Source organism: Saimiri boliviensis, chromosome 5, assembly GCF_048565385.1.
Source record: "Saimiri boliviensis isolate mSaiBol1 chromosome 5, mSaiBol1.pri, whole genome shotgun sequence".
NCBI lineage: Eukaryota > Metazoa > Chordata > Mammalia > Primates > Cebidae > Saimiri > Saimiri boliviensis.
Genome location: NC_133453.1, coordinates 89,791,136 through 89,809,951, shown reverse-complemented (window position 1 = coordinate 89,809,951; position 18,816 = coordinate 89,791,136). Strand labels below are relative to the sequence as shown.

Genomic DNA, 18,816 nt, shown 5'->3' with positions numbered 1-18,816 from the left:
CTCAGAGTTTGAGGCCAGCCTGCGCAATATAGTGAGATCCTGTCTCTTCAAGAAATTTCATAAAACTTAGCCAGGTGTGGTGGCACATGCCTATACTGTTGTCCCAGCTACTTGGGAGGCAGAGGCAGAAGGATATTGCTTGAGCCCAGGAGTTTGAGGCTGCAGTGAGACATGATGGTGACACTGCCTTCCAGTCTGGGGAATACAGCAAGACCCTGTCTCAAAAAACAAAACAAAACAAGGAGGAGAATAACCAGGAATCACAAACAAGATGACATTTTTCAAGCTTGCTTTCAATGTCTATCACTTTACTAAGGAAAATATAAGAAATTCATTGTATAGATAAAAATGACATGTACATTATTCCAATATTTCTTTCCTGTTGCAGAAGAAACCATCAGGAGAAAATGTTTTCTGGTGTATCATCATTTAATGCAGCACCCCAAATAGAGTAAGATTTAAAAATAATCAATGGGGTGGTATATTTACACACATACATACACACAGACACACACACACACACATTTTTATATTTCCTGATTTAACAAAGACATGCTCTTGGGAAGCTGTAGACCTTATTGAAAAGTCTGAGAATCTTTCCTTCTTTTGTTTTCTGCAGTACTTAAACCACCTGTATGAATCATTTGGCATGGGTAAATTGCCTTGTATCTTCTCATGCATATATTTTTGTCTATACAACTAAAAAGCGAGCCTCTGGAAGGAAGTTTCCTGTGGCGCTAAGCCCAATGCCTTATACATAACCTGGGTACATTAATCATTGATTGACATGTGCATTTGCAAGGAGGAGCCTGGTAAGATACACTCAAAACCTTTATTCATTAATTTACAAAATGTACAACATTTACAAAGTTTAGGCATTAATCCCATATTGACATGAATGCTGTGGAAAGTCTAAAAATAAATATGTGGCACATAGCTTAATATACACATCATGGCTCTTTACACTTAAGCCATTACCAATGGTGAGATTTAATGGAAAATTTAATGTGGTAGAAAAGTCAGATGGCTGACCAGTCCTGGACCTTCCACATGAATGACCCTTCCTTGGCTCCTTGAGGCTGGGGATAGTGAGCAAATCACTTTCTTTCAAGAGAATTAAACACAAGCCATTCTGACAGGCACATGGGCTGCATGCAGCAACATCTATGCAGAGTCTGTAAGCACTCCCTGGGTGGTGGCTGAATCTGCACCATGGTGGACCTGATCCCTGTACACCAGCCAGGGAGGCTTTGATGTGGTCACTTTCTTGTTTCTTATTCAATCACATGCAGTACTTGGAAGATGTCAGTGGAGTGTAATCATGCACAAAAATGGTACTTGTAGATATGTACAACATCAAATTTTCATTGTCTTACAGCATCTTTAGATGCAACATCAACTATCTCCTCTTTTAGCAAGAGGGATGAATGAGGAAGCCAAACTCCCCACTCCTCAAAGAAAAATAAAAAAACCACATCATCTGGGGACATATGCAAATGGCATCCTGCAACAGCAGGGTGAGATAAACTCCACATGACAAGATGGATGAATTCCCATGAAGTCAGGCCTGAAAGTTTTCCTAGGGGGATAATTCCACCTTTCTTTCCTCTTCAATCCCACCTCATCCCACATAACCTAAATCTGAAGGAAATGGCTTCACATCATTGCATTTCTTTGAGTTTTGGTACCTTCATGTGTAAAGTGTAAATACTAGTAACATTCCTTGTAGGATTCTTGCAGAGATTAATCCTAACTTACGTAAAGTGCTTAGCATAGTGCCTGGCACATACGAGGTGCTTAATAAATGTCTTGCTTTCTCTCTCTACTTTCCCACCCCAATTAAAAGCAACATATTGATAAGCCTAACAAACTCTGAATTAAGGCCATTTGATGCAATTTAGATTATTTTGCATCAGAGTTACTGCTGTCATATTTAGTCCCTGAGGGAGTCTCATCTTATGAGCCAGAGACATTTTTCTATGGAGGGCAGATGGAACTTGACAACATTGTCCTCTTTATTAGCCATGGTTCTACCAAGTTTCACACAAACACATCCCACAACACTACACAGAAACTTAGACCAGTGATGGTCACCACCTGAATAATTCCAGGACACCATCACTGAGGAAACCATGAGAAAAATCCTTGAGGCAAACATTGCTCTTGCTCAAAACATGTTAACTTTTTTTTCAACACTGGTGAAAGTATTATAGATAACTTTCAATAAACATATATTAAAAGCTCTACCACTGTTGAAAAATATGTATTCTAATTTGATCACTTTCTGCAGAATAAAGAATTTTTTAGAATATATTTTCGTTTCTAGTTATGCCATACAAAAATAAATACTGTTTAAATTATTTACAAGGAAGAAGAAAAACTGTAACTTGGGGTACCAAAAATACAGGAAGGATGACAAAAATTTTCCCATTTACTTCAAAAACATATTCTAAAAGAAAAACTTCCCATTGAGTCTCCTTGGTAGTCCTGCAATCACCTCACTGGTCTACCTTCTCATCATCACGTATTATGCCTTCTTTCCCTATCACTCGAAATACAATTTAATGCAGAAATTCTCCCTAAAGTCACTGGGGATTTGGAAGTGGGGGCTCTTTGGCAGTATGAACTGCAGATGGAGTAAGAAGTTGGCTGAGCCATCTAATAGGCCCTCAGAATGTACTAGGACTAATCTCCACACACTGTCCTTTCATTCTGAAATCCTGTCTAGCATATCTATGGCCGAATAGAACTCCATATCTGGGGAAAACAACTCCATCCTGCTTTGGGGCTCTGGACACAATTGACTCAGGTGGAATCTAGGATCTCATGAAGCAGAATTAGGTGCCAAGTCAAGAAGGAGGCTGATCCCACCTATTCTATGAAGGGATAACATAGCCAGTTTATCAACATTGGCTCCATTAAGTTGGGGAAAATCCTCCTCCAGGCACACCCACAAATATAAAGAAACTTTTAAGATTGCCTTTTTGTCTTCTGCACAGAACAGAGGAAATGTGATTCCCTGCACTGGGAGAAGAATGTTGGGAAAATTAATTGAACAAATGGCTGGAATTGTTGGAATTACTATTCTTCCAGAGACTCAGAATTTCCAAGGACACAGTCCATTCATTTTGGAGTCAAAGTTTTAAAATTCTAAAGCTACAAGCGAATTCATGATTATGTTTAAACCAGTGGTTCTTTACTTTTCTCCTGGAAAGCCCACATCATCTATACATGCTCCTATAACATACTCATATCTTAGAAAGTCTCAGGACCTGCTGTATCTCATACGTGCATTCTTCCAAATTAAGAACCCTAGATCTCGATAAAGGCAGAGCTACTTCTTGGAATGAAAACAAAGTTTTGTGGTATATAACTCAGGCTGTATTGACAGAAGACTGGCTTTGATGGGTCTTTGTTAGACTCAAAATGGCTACAATGAAGCAACATTTATTCCATGATCATGTTAAGCGGCAATGCTTGGCTGTGATAACCTCCAAGAGTGTTGTGTCTCACATGTGTAATTACTGTCAGGCCATTGACTCATGCGGGACTGTGGACCATCAAGATCCCCATGGATTGCTATTAACACATGGAGCCATTGAGCTGCTATAACATGAGTCCTAACCACAACCACAAACAGGACACTATCACTGACATACAGCGTGGGTGCCTGTTTGTCTGATTTATAGGTGATGTCGTGGCAAATGTGGCATCAGTTTCATTTCGGGGCAGTGGCAAATTACAGATATTTCCTTCACAGCAAGAAGTGCAGACCTGAAAGAAAGGAAGAAGAAAAGATGAGAAGCCAGCATGTCTTGGAAGGAGGCAGGGGTTTTTGAAGGAACTGTGTCCCACAAGGCAAGACTCAAACAAAAATTACCTGATTTACAAAGGGGATGCCAACTGTACTTTCAGGAAGGCTGCTGATAATATTTCATCTAGAAGCCATCTGGTCAACATGAAAACTCCCCGAACTCCAAGAGATCTAGATTTTGCTTTGGACACCTCTACCCCATATGATTTTTACAAAGGTGTGTATCCTTCCTGGGTTATTTTGCCCTTAAAATGGGAATAATGAAACTTGTCCTTCCTTTTCCATGAGGCTCTTTCTGACTACTTGAGGAAGAGAGGGTAAGCCTTCATTTACCAAGTTTTCAAGTGAGAGTCAAGTGACAACAACCGGGGTAATTTAAACTTGACTATTGACTTTCATTAGAACTATCTGCATAAGTGTCTCCATTTTCACTGGGTGAGTTAATGTTTGAAGGGTTTTCATTCATGTAGTTACTCCTGCTTTATACCACCTTACTCATGGATCATAAGACAGAAATAAACCCACAGTTAGTGACAAAAATTGTCTTGGGGGCATGGCCACACAAAGTACAGACCAGCAGCTCCAACATCAGCTGGGAGTTTGTTACAAGTGCAGAATCTCAAACCTTGCTGCAGAGAATGAGAACTACATTTTAACAAGATTTCTAAGTGATTCCTAGTCATAGGATGGTTATTAATAATATTCTATACAGTCATTATCCTGCAGGGACTTGAATCTTTAGTCACAGTTGACATGGGCCAGGAAGACAGTATAATGTTGAGGAGACTCTAAACTAGAGGTGAGTTGGAATTCTGTCCCTGTCACTTACCAGCTGTGTGAGCATATTACCCAACTTCTCTCATCCTTAACTTTCTCCTTAGTAAAGAGGCCACATAACACCTCAGAATCAAGCTCAATTTGCTGGAGAGGTCAGGGAAAGCCTCTGGTTTTGTTCATTTTTGAACCAGGAGCAGAATAGGCAGATTTAAAGTTTTAATTATTAGTGTATTCAAGAGGTTGCTTGAAAATTAGGTGTCTACATTCTAAAAAAAAAAAAAAAAAAAAAAAAAAAAACCTTACTGACAATGCTGCTCCCAGGTATTGGGAGTGGGCACTGCCCAACCCACCAGGAAGGCTGCCTGCAGGGAAGGGTTCCATGCTAAATAAAGGCCAAGGCCTGACGTGTTCAGGTCACAGGTACAGCAGGAGGGTGAGCCTACCTTTCTGTGATTCTTTATATGCCCCTTCAAGGCTGCCTCCCAAGCTCATTTTACACTGAGTACTTCTGTATACAGGCACCAGGTGTTTCTGTGCCACAGGCTTCTACAGGCACCAGGTGAAGCTTAACCAAACACACAAGATAGTTCTCTTGTCACCTATCAAATGACTCAAGAGCCAATGGAGACCCTCCCCACATTGACATCGAGTCACAACATGTACCCCACTTTACAGAAAGTTATCAAAGCTAAATTGCCTAGGTCCTACTGTGATGAATGATCTGGGCACATCTGCAAAGCTTCACTGTGATGGACGTAACTGGTCCCTTGCTCCTCTTTTTTCTGGTAGCTTTATTTTCTCTGAGTGAAGAAAGGATTTATAATAACACTGAATATCCTCTTGATGTGTGTTTACACAATTTATATCAGTTGTCCTATGCTCTAGTATAAATGCGTATTCTTTTAGAGCAAACAGGAAAGGAAGCATCTTTTCATAGAGCCAGAAGACAGCCAAAAGGCAGCCTTTATGGGGGAATAAGAATCTGCTCATGAGTACTGGCAGATGTCTGAAGAGGAGGCAGCTGGCTATGCAGTACTGGTTACTTGCTCTGTTGCCCAGACCTTGTGGCCTTCATGCTCGGAGTCTCTGCAGCCTGTGGATAAGCACTCTTCCAGCGGGACGCAGCGTTTGGTGACTGAGATACTGTTTCCTGTGACTTCCATTGTGTGCTGAGTGTAGCAGTATCTGGTCTCTGTCAATAGAGAAAATATATTTTATTTGAGATGGGAAATGTTAGCCCAACCCACCTAAAAAGAAAACAGGAGTGGCAGCATTATCATTCCAGAAAAGTCCTAGTAGCACATAAGATGTGCACTGCTTTGAGTTTATGTCCAATCCTGAAAACCTTGGAGAGCTTCGCTTTGCCATGGTGGGAAGACGGGCTTCAAAGAATGTTGATTTCTTTGCCCAACATGAGCCCCATAAACCAAGACACAGTTTCTCCTTGCCTTTCAACATATTTTGCCACTGTACTGATTTTTATTTTTAGGGGATAAGTGGTTTGGGGGACATGATTTAAGAGGTATGAGTCGCGGCAGTTTTGAGGAAGATGAAAGGACAAAATGGTTCAAAAAATTCAAGGTTAAAAGGAGTTAGGCAGGTAACAGTGGTCCTCGAGATAAAACTCTGCAGCAGTTGCTGGTGTGTGTGTCTTGGTGGGAAGCAGCTATTCACAAGAGCAGAACAATTTAAAACTTTGTACCAGTGAGCATAGCTGGGTCCTAGGATCCATTACAGAGGAAGAGTCACTCAATAACGCACACTTTTCCAAAACTAAGGCGTGTCATTTCTCCCTAGCATGATTTCAGTGTCTTCCCAGGACCACAGATGAAGACCATGGTGGGATTTTCCAGAGGTAACTCTATGTCTAATGAATCTGAAAGCTTGAGATTTCTTCCAAAAATCTTTGGGGAACTTTTTATGTGTGATTTAAAAACTAAAGAAAAATGGCTTTGTCAATGTAATTCTTCAAGGCCTCCAGGCAATGTTCAGCTCTCTCAGCCTGGGATTTAGGAGAATGTTCTTGCTCTACTTTCACATTAAAAAAGAAAATGAATAATTCTTAAGAAATGTCACTGAGCTGTTTTTCATCCACATCTTGGACCCAAGCTTGCATGCTTTATACAGTTCAGATATTTAGTGGCTAATATGGACTTATGACCTCCTATGAAATTATTTATTAGGTACTAAAAATTCCCCCCTACAGATTGTCATGCTTTTGGCAGCTTTTAACTGAAGAACTAATGTCCAAAGAAGAACGTGTAGGAAAATTTTAAGCCCTGAGAATGAGCTAATACAGACTTAGCAATGCATCCTGGGAGTCATAAAAACTCAGGCTAGAGACCCTTACTTGACAGGAATCTCAAATGGCCTCAAATCAAATCGTACTAAGAGCTGCCACTTTCCCAGTAGTAATGCTACTGATGGGTGTGCCTGGGCAGAGTCTGTGTCAACACCCTCCCCTAAATGCTGTCCCATACTGCACCCCAGCTGGGATTGTTAGTTGGATTGGGTTGAGGCATTTTCCAAGGTTGCTCAGGGTCCTGCAGAGCTCCTTGGGAGTAGGATAAGGTCATGTGGGGAACTCATATAAGAATAGTTGAAAGTTTTATCTTGGCAATAATTCTCCTAAAGCCCTAAACTAGCTTAACACTGGAGTGATTGCTTTTCTGATGAAGAGGAGGCAGCAGCTCTCCTCTTTTTTAAGCATTTGGCAGGTTTTGACAAATGGAGGCCAGGGGCCTGGGAGATTTACCACATCTTCTAAGAGGACTGGTTTACTTCTTTGATATCAGACTCCATGGATGTTTATGGTCACAATAGGTTCATCTCTCCCTGCACCCCCCCCCCCCCCAACTTCAAGTGTTCTAGAAAGCAATAAAATCAGGAATCTTCTTATCTCCTGTCTCCTCTTCATGCAGACAGCTAAGAGCAGCTGCCGGAGGTTTTACTGCTCCAAATGTAAATCTGAGCAGATAAGATCATAGACTATGGAATAAGTAAATCACTACATAGCTGCAGTTGTGGAAATTAGCCTTTTCCCCCAAGTAGTGAATTATCCTGTGTTAAGTAAGCCTTAAAATAACAGTTGGTGAACTTCATGTGACTTCTTTGTTCATACTTTTCTATCCTTACAAAATATCTTATATATTTATTAATGGAGAGCTTATTCCATTGAATGAAAGTAGATAGAACAACTGATGAAAACATTTTTTCAGGAAAACATGCAAAACCTTAGTACCTAACAAGCTGATTTTTCATTCTAGGGGTAGAAGGGAGATCAGTGAATTAAGAATTTTTTCTTGTGCTTCATCCAGTCCAATCCATGAAACAAAAATATATGGAGAACACTGCCATCACTTCTAGGAGTACAGACCTCAGTGCTGAAGCATAAAGCATCCATTCCACTTATCTTACAAAATCCCTAGGTGAGTTATGAAATGTCAATGTGGAAAAAGGTTCTGTGGTTTAATGAGTTTTGGAAATGCTCAAAAAGTTGAACAGGTTTCTTCAGTGCACAGTTTGAGAACCTTCTATATGTGTTGTGATCTTGTGATTTCCAAAGGTATATTGGGGTGAGCAGGCAGAATTTCCCAAGTAGAACTAGGTGGGCCACAAGTGGCTTATCACTGGACTGGAGTAGTGATAAAAACCGAGTTTCAGCCTCAGAGCATTGTTCTCCATGCATTTTTGAATACTGCTTGAGTTAGTAATGAGGTTATATGAGAATCAAGCCTACTGATAACTTCACACTAAAAGGATTTCAAAGGCTTTTATCTAAAAGATAAAAGATGAATTTGAATTTCTACCAGGTTAGTTTCAGTCTCTAAAATCTCATATTCTGCAACTACACGGTATTCCCAGAGGTTGTGAAACAAAAGTCTTTTACTGTTAGGTTCACAGGCATTCAACTAAATCAGAAACGGAAGAGAACTTCATCAACAACTGGACAATAGAATTTTTATGAAATTCACACACATGCACATGAATGTTCAGAGTTCATAATCAAGTTCTGACATTTAAAAGTAATCCAAAGCTAAACTGCAAACTTTCATTTACCCACCAATAGTTTTAAATAACAAACCATAAACAAAACATACATAAGATGATTTGAATTAAAATGAGACATTATTATAAAAGGCTTTCTCGCCACTCAATTATTCTTTATGGCTCTGCTAGTTTTAGTTTCTTCATAAACACACAGATGGACAAAAATGATGCTAGAGAATAATTCTCCAGGTGCAAGAAAATTAATGGGAGGAAAATATTTAAAATATTACAAATAATATTGAAAAATAAAAGGCCAGTCAGTCGCAGCTGCCTGCTTTCTCCCTGCCCCCATTCCTTACTGATCACGCAGCTCTTCACTTCTGCCACGCTACTCCCCAGCAACAACTCCCTAACTGTCAAATTCCATGCCTTTTCCCATGTTTGATCCTGTAGGATCTCTTTGTTACTCTGGATAATCTCATCTGTGGGACTCTCCATCTTAGAATTCAGAGTTCTGTCTTCTAGATGTTGTCCTAAACTCTGGTCTCTCCACTTTCAACACTTTCCCTAATATGAAAGTCGATATTCTCCCATGTTCTGTCCTTGAACCTCTTCTCACTCAAGTGACTTCATCATACTTCGGATGCCATGTCTTCAGTCTGACAGTTTCTCCTGAACTGTGGAACAAAATTATAACTATCTCCTGGACACTGCCAGCATCAGTTCACATCTAATGTGTCTTAACCCAACACATTGTCTCCCTCCCCCTTGCATCTTTTGATCTTCACGTGTGTCTCTACCTCAGGAAGGGACCTCCTAGGATATCATACCTCCATGGTTCTCCAGTAGCTTGGACTAGGAGTCTGGAATCAACTCAGACTTCTCTCCTTAATCTGGGAATCTCCAAGTCCTCTGAAATGTCTCCATTATCCATCTGGTCTTTTCTATCTATTTTCCATTTCCTCAATTCAGGATCTCATTGTTTCTCGTTTTGTCTCTGACATGCAACTTACCAAACATGAAAGCATGAATGCCACCTAATTGTCAAAAAGTCCTGATTGCTGAATTACTAGGCTTATTGGCCTACCTGAGTGTGTTAGGGATAGGCCATTTCTCTCTCTGCTCCTGAAGCCGTGTGTCAAGTACATTGGAGTAACTGCACTTCCCTGATAGAACCGTCAGTTAATTTCATTTATAATTCAGAGCTTGGCATTTGAAACTCAGCCCTTTTACTCAAGGTTCTCCTTGATGGAGGCTCCAAACTTTCTCCTCATTGCCTCGTATATACCTTGGGATATAGTATGACAACTTTTGATTATTCATGAGGAAAAATGTACATTCTTAGCTTGTCTGCATATTTTTCCTATTTTCTACTCCTGGACACCTGATATTCTTCAAGGCTCAATCCAAATGTGACAAATTCTGTGAGAATTTCCCAATCTTCCTCCCAAGTAGGTCAATGTCAATCTTTTCCCTTCTCTGTGTTGCCCCTTCCTTAACTTTCTCATTTGGAATATCTGCCTTCCCTTCTAGATCAAAGTTTCTAAAGTTTGAAACAATTGACTTTTTGTTTTTAAACTTTTAAAAAAAATTTAATCTGTTTTAACTGTAGATTCCCATGTATTTATAAGGAATCTTAATAGCAAGATCCTCTACACCCTTTACTCAGTTTCCCCAAATGGTAACAAATGCAAAACTATGGTATAATATCACAACTGTGATATTGACATTAATCCAGTCAAGGTATAGAATATCTCCACAATCATAAGGATCCCTCATGTTGACCTTTTCTAGTGATACCCTCATCCCTCCAGCCCCCACACCTTCCTTCACCCTTGGCAACCACTATACGGTACTGCATTTCTATAATTTGGGTTATTTTTTTTTTGAGAATGTTATATAAATGAGTCATACAACATGTAGTATTTTGGATTTGGGCATTTTCACTCAGTCTCATTCACTGGGTTAAGTACTAAGAGTTTGTTAATATTTATTGCTGAGTAGTAGTCCATGGTATAGATGTACTAAAGCTGGTTTAACCATTCAACCATTGAAAAGATATCCAGGTTTGCTTTAAGTTGAGACATATTATTAATAAAGCTACTACAAACATTTATGTAGAGGTTTCTATGTGAACATGTTTTCACTTCTCTGTATAAGTGACCAGAAGTAAAATTGTTGGGTCGTATGGTAGTTGCATGTTTAGCTGTTTAAGAAACTGCCAAACTGCTTTGCAGAGTGGCTGTACCATTTTACATTCCCACCAGCAATATATGAGTGATCTATTTTCTCCCCCTCTTTATTAGCATGTGGTATTTTTTCTTCTTATTTTAGGTATTCTGATAGAAGTATAGTCATATGTTTGAAATTTGCATTTTCCTTATGGCTAATGATGTTGAATATGTTTTCATGTGTTTATTTGCCATCTGGTTTTATCTTCTTTGGCAAAATGTCTGTTCATATTTTTCCTATTTTCTAATTATGTATTTTGTTTACTGGTGTGTTTTGAAAAGTATATGTTCTAGATAGCAGTTCCTTGTCAGATATGTGATTTGCAAATATTTTTTTCCATTTCATAGCTTGCATTTTCATTCTCTTAACAAGGTCTTGTGCAGCTCAGAAAAGTTTTAAATTTTGATAAAGTCCAATTCATTATTTTTTCTTTTATGTGTCATGCTTTTGGTAATAAGTCTAAGAACCTCACCTAGCCTTACACTTATGAAGATTTTCTACTATTTTTTCCTAAATGCTAACATTTCACATTTAAGTCTGTGATTCACTTTAACTGTTGTAAAAGGTGAGATGGGCCGAGATTCATTTTTTGCCTGTGAATGTCCAGTTTCTCCAGTACACTTTGTTGAAAAGGCTACCTATCTTTCCTCCACTGAATTGCCTTTACACCCTTGTTAAAAATTAGTTGGTCTATTTATTGTGTTTAATTGATCTATTTCAATTTCTCTGCCAATACTAGTCTTGATTACTATAGCTGTATATTAAATCCTGAAATAGGGTACTTTGATTCCTCCCACTTCATTCTTTTTCAAAATTGTTTTCACTATCCCAGTTTCTTACCTTTCCACATAAACTGTAGAACACATCTGTCTATATCTAAAAAAAAATCTTACTGGGATTTTGACAAATTGTATTAAATCTACATATCAATATATAGAGAATTGACATTTTACTATGCTGTGTTTCAATCTATGAACATAGTCTTTCAATTTATTTAAATTTTATTTTTTATTGATGTTTGTAACTTTCAGCATACAAGTCCTATACATGTTGTTTTTAGATTTACCTGTAAGTATTTAATTCTTCTGAGCAATTATAAATGGTATATTTTAAATTTAAGTGTCCACAAGTTAATTAATATATAATACAATTGAGTCCTGAATTTATCTTATATCCTATGAACTTGATGAACTCATTTATGAGTTCTAGGAATTCTCTTTAGATTTGCTGGAATTTTCCACATAGAAATTATGTTATCGGTGAAAAAGGACAGTAATTTTTTTCCTTTCCAATCTGTATGTCTTTTATTTACTTTTGTCTTATTGCACTGGTTAGAACCTACAAGACTACACTAAATAAAAGTTGTGAAAGCAGACATAATTACTTAATTCTTGGTCTTAGCAGGAATGCACGCAGTCTTTTACCATTAAGTATAACGTAAAATGTAGGTTTTTAAAAAATTGATGTTCTTTATCAAGTTGAAGAATTTTCCCTCTATCCCTATTTTTTTCTGAGAGGTTTTAATCATAAATGGTATATAATTTTGCCAATTTTTACATTGATATTAATGTGATTGTTCATCATTAGCCTATTAATATTATGGATTACATTGGTTAATTTTCAGAGATTAAACCAGCCTTGCATCTCTGGACTAAGCCCCACTTTGTCATGGTACATAATTCTCTTTATATGTTGTTATATTCTATTTGCCAATATTTTGTTAAGAACTTTGGTGTCTGTATTCATAAAAAAATAATTGGAATTTTGTATTTTGGTTTGCTTGTTGCTGCTGTCTGGGTCTGGTTTTGGTATCAGGGTAACCAGCTTCGTAAAATGAATTGAGAAGTATTCCTCCCTTTCATTTTCTGAAAGATTTTGTGTAGAATTGGTGTTAATTCCTCTATCAAAACTTGGTAAAATTCTCCAGTGAAATTATTTGGGCCCAGAGAGTTCTTTTATGGATGCTTTAAAGTTATAAATTAAATTTTCTTAATTGTTATAAGACTAGTTCATTTTTTTAAAATTGCATTTTAGGTTTTGGGGTACATGTGAAGGATGTGAAAGATTGTTGCATAGGTACACACATAGCAGTGTGATTTGCTGCCTTCCTCCCCATCACCTATATCTGGCATTTCCCCCCATGCTATCTCTCCCCAACTCCCCACCACCCACTGTCCCTCCCGTTTCCCCCGACAAACCCCAGTGTGTGATGCTGCCCTCCCTGTGTCCATGTGTTCTCATTGACCGACACCCGCCTATGAGTGAGAACATGTGGTGTTCGATTTTCTGTTCTTGTGTCAGTTTGCTGAGAATGATGGTTTCCAGGTTCATCCATGTCCCTACAAAGGACACAAACTCATCTTTTTTGATGGCTGCATAATATTCCATGGTGTATATATGCCATATTTTCCCTGTCCAGTCTGTCATCGATGGGCATTTGGGTTGATTCCAGGCCTTTGCTATTGTAAACTGTACTGCAGTGAACATTTGTGTGCATGTGTCCTTATAGTAGAATGATTTATAATCCTTTGGATATAAACCCAGTAATGGGATTGCTGGGTCAAATGGAATTTCTATTTCTAGGTCCTTGAGGAATCACCACACTGTTTTCCACAATGGTTAAACTAATTTACATTGTGGTACTTTGTTTTTTTGAGTTATGGTCCATTTCACCTAAGTTGTCAAACTTGTGCTTTTGAGTTGTTCATACTATCCCCTTATTTCTTAATGTTTTTCTCCACTGATTTTTTAATTGACAAAAATTGTACATATTTATGGTGCACAATGAAATGTTTTAGTATATTCTCACTGATTTTTATTATTTCCTGATTTTTGCTTAGTCTTGTTTTATTTTACTTTTGATTTTTGCTCTTCCTTTTCCACTTTGTTTTCTAATCTGTCCATATAGTGCTATAAATTTCTGTCTCAGTGCTGTTTTTGCTTTTACAAATTTTCATCTTTTATTTTCATTAGGTTCACTGTCTGTCTTTTTAATTTTTCCTTAAGACTTTATCTTTGATCTATGGATTATTTAGATGTGCATTGTTTAGTTTCCAAGTGTTTGGTGCTTTTCATCTTTCTGTCATTGATCTCTAGTTTAATTCTACTGTGTCAGAAAACACTTTGTATGATTTCAATTTTTAAAAGTTTGTCGAGGTTTGCTTTATGGCCCAGGATATAGTTTATTTTGGTATGCTTTCCATGGGCATTTGAAAACAATGTATATTCTGGTGTAGTTGGATGGAGTGTTCTGTAAATGTCAATTAGATTTTGCTGGTTAACAGGGCTGTTGAATTATTCTGTATCCTTGCTGATTTTCTTTCTGAAGTCTATCAGTTTTTGAAAGAGTGGTGTTGAACTCAACTATAATTGTAGATTTATTTATTCCTCCTTTCATTAATATTATTCTGTCACACGTATTTTTCAGCTCTGTTACTTGATGTTTATATATTTAAGATTGCTATGTCTTCTAGTGGCCTATTGTTTTTTTTAATCATACTATAATATTCCTCTGCCTCTGGTAATTTTGTTTGCACTGATGTTTCCATGTTATCTTTTTCCATTCTTTTAATTTGCTTATATAATTATTTTGAAGTAAAAATTTATTATAGATGACATATTTGGGTCATGTTTTAACATTCTGTCATAAATTTCATTTATTTTTTATTTATGCCATTTATATTTAAGGTAGTTATTGATACAGTAAGACTTAATTCTGTCATTTTGTTATTTTTCTTTTTCTTGTATTCCCATGGGTTACATGAACATTTTTTAGAATTCCATTGTGATTTATCCATAGTGCTTTTGAGTATATCTCTTTTTAAAACTTGCTCTAGGTATTAAATTATATGCATAACTTATCACATTTACTGGCATTATCATTTTACCAATTAAAGTGTAGAAGCCCCACCTCTTTTTGTGTCCTATTACCCTCATTCACTTGTAATTTTTTTTTTTTTTTTTTTAGACAAAGTCTTGCTCTGTCACACAGGCTGGAGTGCAGTAGCATGATCCTGGCTCACTGTAACCTTTACCTCCCAGGTTCAAGTGATTCCCCTGCCTCAGCCTCCCAAGTAGCTGGGAGTACAGTGCCCACCACCATGCCTGGCTAATTTTTATATTTTTAGTAGAGATGAAGTTTCACCAACCTGGCCAGGCTGGTCTTGAACTCCTGACTTCAGGTGATCTGCCCACCTTGGCCTCCCAAAGTTCTGGGATTACAGGCATGAGCCACCATGCCTGGCCATAATATAATTGTCTTATAATCCTCCACAATATATTTAGTATAATTTTTGCTTCAACTGTAAAACATAATTCAGAAAACTCAAGAGCAGAAGGACATTCTGTTGTACTATACTGTAGTATACACATTTTTGTTTACTGTTTTTCTTCCTTTCTGATATTTCAAGTTTCCTTCTTTTATTATTTCCTTTCTGCATATAGAGCTTCCTTCAGCCATTCTTTTAAGGTAGGTCTGTTAGTGACGTTCTTTCAGTTTTCCTTCCTCTGAAAATGTCTTAATTTCTTTACATTCCTGAAGGATATTTTCTCTGAATATAGGATTCTGCATTGATGGTTTTTTAGCAGTTGAAAAATATTGTACCATTGACTTCTGGCCTGCATATTTTCTGATGAAAACATTTTATTCAACTGATTTTTATCATATCAGATGTTCTTTTTTGCTATTTCAAGACTTTTTGTTTTTAGAAGTTTGACTGTTAAGTGTTTTTGTGTGGATTGCTTTAGTTTTGTCCTCTTTGAGGTTTGCTCAGCTTCTTAGAAAAACTTTTAGCTGCTATTTCTTTGAGTACATTTTTCAGCTTCACTCTCTTTCTACTGCTCTCTTGGAACTCCAGTGACACAGTATTAAAACATTTGTTACGGCTCCACAGATCTCTGAGGCTCTGTAGATCTCCCCTTAGCGTATTTTCTGTCTATTGTTCAGATTGGAAAATACAGCAATAAAAATTATCCAAATTCACTAATTCTTCCCTCCATTCTGCTGTTGAGCCCATCTATTGAGATTTTTATTTCAGGTACAGTATGTTTCAATTCTATTATTTCCCTTTGGTAATTCTTTATATTTTCTATTTCTTTGATGAGATTTTAAAAATTTGTTTCAAGTGTGTTTGTAATGATTCACTGAAATATTTTTATTATGGCTGCTTTAAAATCCTTACCAGATAATCCTAACATCTCTATTTATCTTGGTGTTGGCATCTGTTGATTGCCATTTTTCATTCAGTTTGAGATCTTCCTGGTATGACAAGTGATTTTTTTTTTTAATTGAAGCCTGAACATACTGGTCTTGATCTTACACTCCCTGTTTGAGAGTGCTAAGAGTGACTCATTAATGCTCCCATGTGGCTTCTACTGATGCCATGGAGTGGGAGATACATTGTAGCCCCATTACCAATGGGTGGTGGTGAAGAGTGAAGTTTTGACTCTCCATTAAGCCTCTGTTGACACAGCCTTGATCAGGAGAAAGTAGAGACATTGCATTATTGCTAGTGGAGGTGAAAGCCCCCTAACAAGGTCTCTATTGACTGTGGGAGAGACCTTGTTTCTGCCTAGGGGGGAGGGATAAAAGTCCCCTTTACTTATCCTTCTCTGATACAATGCAAAGCAGAGAGGTTGAGACATCTCATTACAGCCTGCTGAGGATGAAGTCCAGATATTCCATTCAGCTTCTGCTGGCATGGGGTTGGAACTACAATATTTTCCATGGTGTTTTGCTGGAATAGAGCAGCTATTGTCTAAAAGTTGTCTTTCTAGACTTCCCCCTACCTGGTGCTTTTGCTAGAGAGCAAACTTTTGTTGGTAGTTTAGTGGCATTTTCAGGATGTTGACTTCTTCAGCTTCAAGTCTAAAATATATAAGATGGAAAGAAAACCTAATTAACTCAGCACTGTGTTGGAGTCTTGAAGTCCCTAGCTAGTCTGTCATTTTCTTTACACCTTTCAGTCTTCTCATGTTTTTGGTTTGCATTTTAATAAACAATGTCCAAAATTTTTTGTTGTACTTAGCAGGAGGAATAGAAAAGTACATCTGCTCCATCTTTCCAGGAAAGTTCTCAGTTTTTGACATTTTGGGGTAGTTTTGTTTTGAGGTGGGGGGGGTGTTCTGTGAACTGTAGGACATTTAACAGCATCCAATAGCCTCTTCTCACTAGATGTCAATGTCACTCCCAACAGTAACAACTAAAAATGTCTATAGACATTGACAAATATCCTTTGGGCAGGGAAGAGGGAATTGCTCCCAGTTGAGATATACTGTTGTATTATACATTATAATCTTGAGAATCAGGCCTATTCTTGGTGTCTGCATTTCCCTCAACATATAACACAGGGCCTTGCACAAAATAGCAGGCTTTTAATCTCTGATAATATTTGTATTACCAGTAGAGATGGATGGGTGGTAAGAATAGATGTAGCTGAGCTATCCCATTCAAAGGTGAATCAAATTAAAACATTTTAATTTTGTTCTATAACATTTTTCCATTGCTGTATTTTGAAAAATCTCATCAAATTTAAAAGAGAAATAATACTACACTTCTACCAGTACTGCAATTTTCATATACTATCACCACTTCTCAAAATTATTTGCCAGGACTACCAAAAGTAAATCTATGCATATTCTACAAAGTTAAAATTCCACCCTTCAATATATATCCAACAGGAGTAAGTCCTAGAATGTGCATAGAAGAACTGTTCATACAAACACACTGTAAAAATGTCTATTAGTGACAGAATGAATAAATTATGCTATCTGTTCACATAACAATGAGAATGAATGGATTGCAACTAAATCTAATGAAATAAATTAATCTCACATAATATTGAGTGAAATATGTCAGTCACAAAAGAGTTACACTGTATGGTTCAATTTCCAGAAATAACCCAGTAAGAGACACTACTTAACCTACACTGGAAATTAGGAGGGTAACTATATTAGTTTCCAGGGTTGTCATAAGAAACCACAGAATGAGTGCTTAAATAAAGGTATTCTCACCTGGAAGCTAGAAATTTTAAATCAAAATGTTGGCCATGGCTGGTCTCCTCTGAAGCCTCTCTTTGGCAGTTTTTTCCTTGAGTTTTCATATCAGCTTCCCTCAGTTCATGTCTGTGTCCCAATCTCTTCTTAGGACACTTGTCTCTTTAAGGACACTTGTTAGACCAGATCAGGGTGCACCTGAATGACCTCACTTAGTATCTCTTCAAAGATCCTATTTCCAAATATGGTCCCATCCTGAGGTACTAGAGGTTAGGACTTCAACATACAAATTTGAGAGCAGATAGGGGGGAAATTGGTGAGGAAAGGAGTCAGTCCATAACAGTGATATTTGGTGGTAGGAAAAGTGACTGATAACAGGCATTCGGGGAGCTTCTAAGATTCTGGTCAGTTTCCTAATCAGGGTGCTGCTTACATGGAATGTTCAATTTGTGAAAGTTATCACCCTATTTACTATTCGTTATGTATATTATACTTCTAAGTTCAGTGAAATTGAAAGTGAAAGAAAAAAAAAAGCCTAAGATAAAAAGAAAATAGACTCAAGAAAAGGATGAACTACAAATTGAGTTGCAGATAAGCTGAATTATTTAAAACTTACCCTAATTAGGAATTACTACAGTCTCTGCTTTTAGGCATCAGATTGTTTCTTGGCTTTTCTGCTTTTATCAGTTACTCTCCATAGGTCTCTTAAAAAGATGGTTTTCTCCTCTTGTCCCAAGTAAAAAATTCCTCAAGGCAGAAATTAAAAACAAACAAATGCTCATCAACCTAACTGAATCATAACTGGCTGGTCTCTACCTTGAAGTCAGCACCTATTGAGGAAGCTGCCAAACAGAGACTTCCCTGTCACTTGAGGAACTTCTTTCAAAACTAATCACTGAAATTCAGGAGGCAATGTACTTATTACCAAGGCTAACTCCAAAAAGGCAGTTGGGAAGGTATGCAAAGGTAGTGAGAATAGACATGACTTTATGGTGGACAGTGGTGTGGTT

At 37.5% G+C, this 18,816-nt stretch overlaps 1 protein-coding gene across 1 annotated transcript in view; it reads right to left on the bottom strand.

Moving 5' to 3' along the window:
* Window positions 1-818: 818 nt before the first annotated feature.
* Window positions 819-18,816, bottom strand: part of LYPD6 (LY6/PLAUR domain containing 6) — a 154,861-nt gene continuing 136,863 nt past the window's right edge. Inside the window, exons 4-5 of the mRNA XM_003921984.4 lie at window positions 5,653-5,783; window positions 819-3,774 (exon numbers count right to left, since the gene is read on the bottom strand). Of these exons, the coding sequence (XP_003922033.1) occupies window positions 3,607-3,774; window positions 5,653-5,783 (299 nt within the window). The 3' untranslated portion in view covers window positions 819-3,606. The remainder of the gene's footprint in view (window positions 3,775-5,652; window positions 5,784-18,816) is intronic.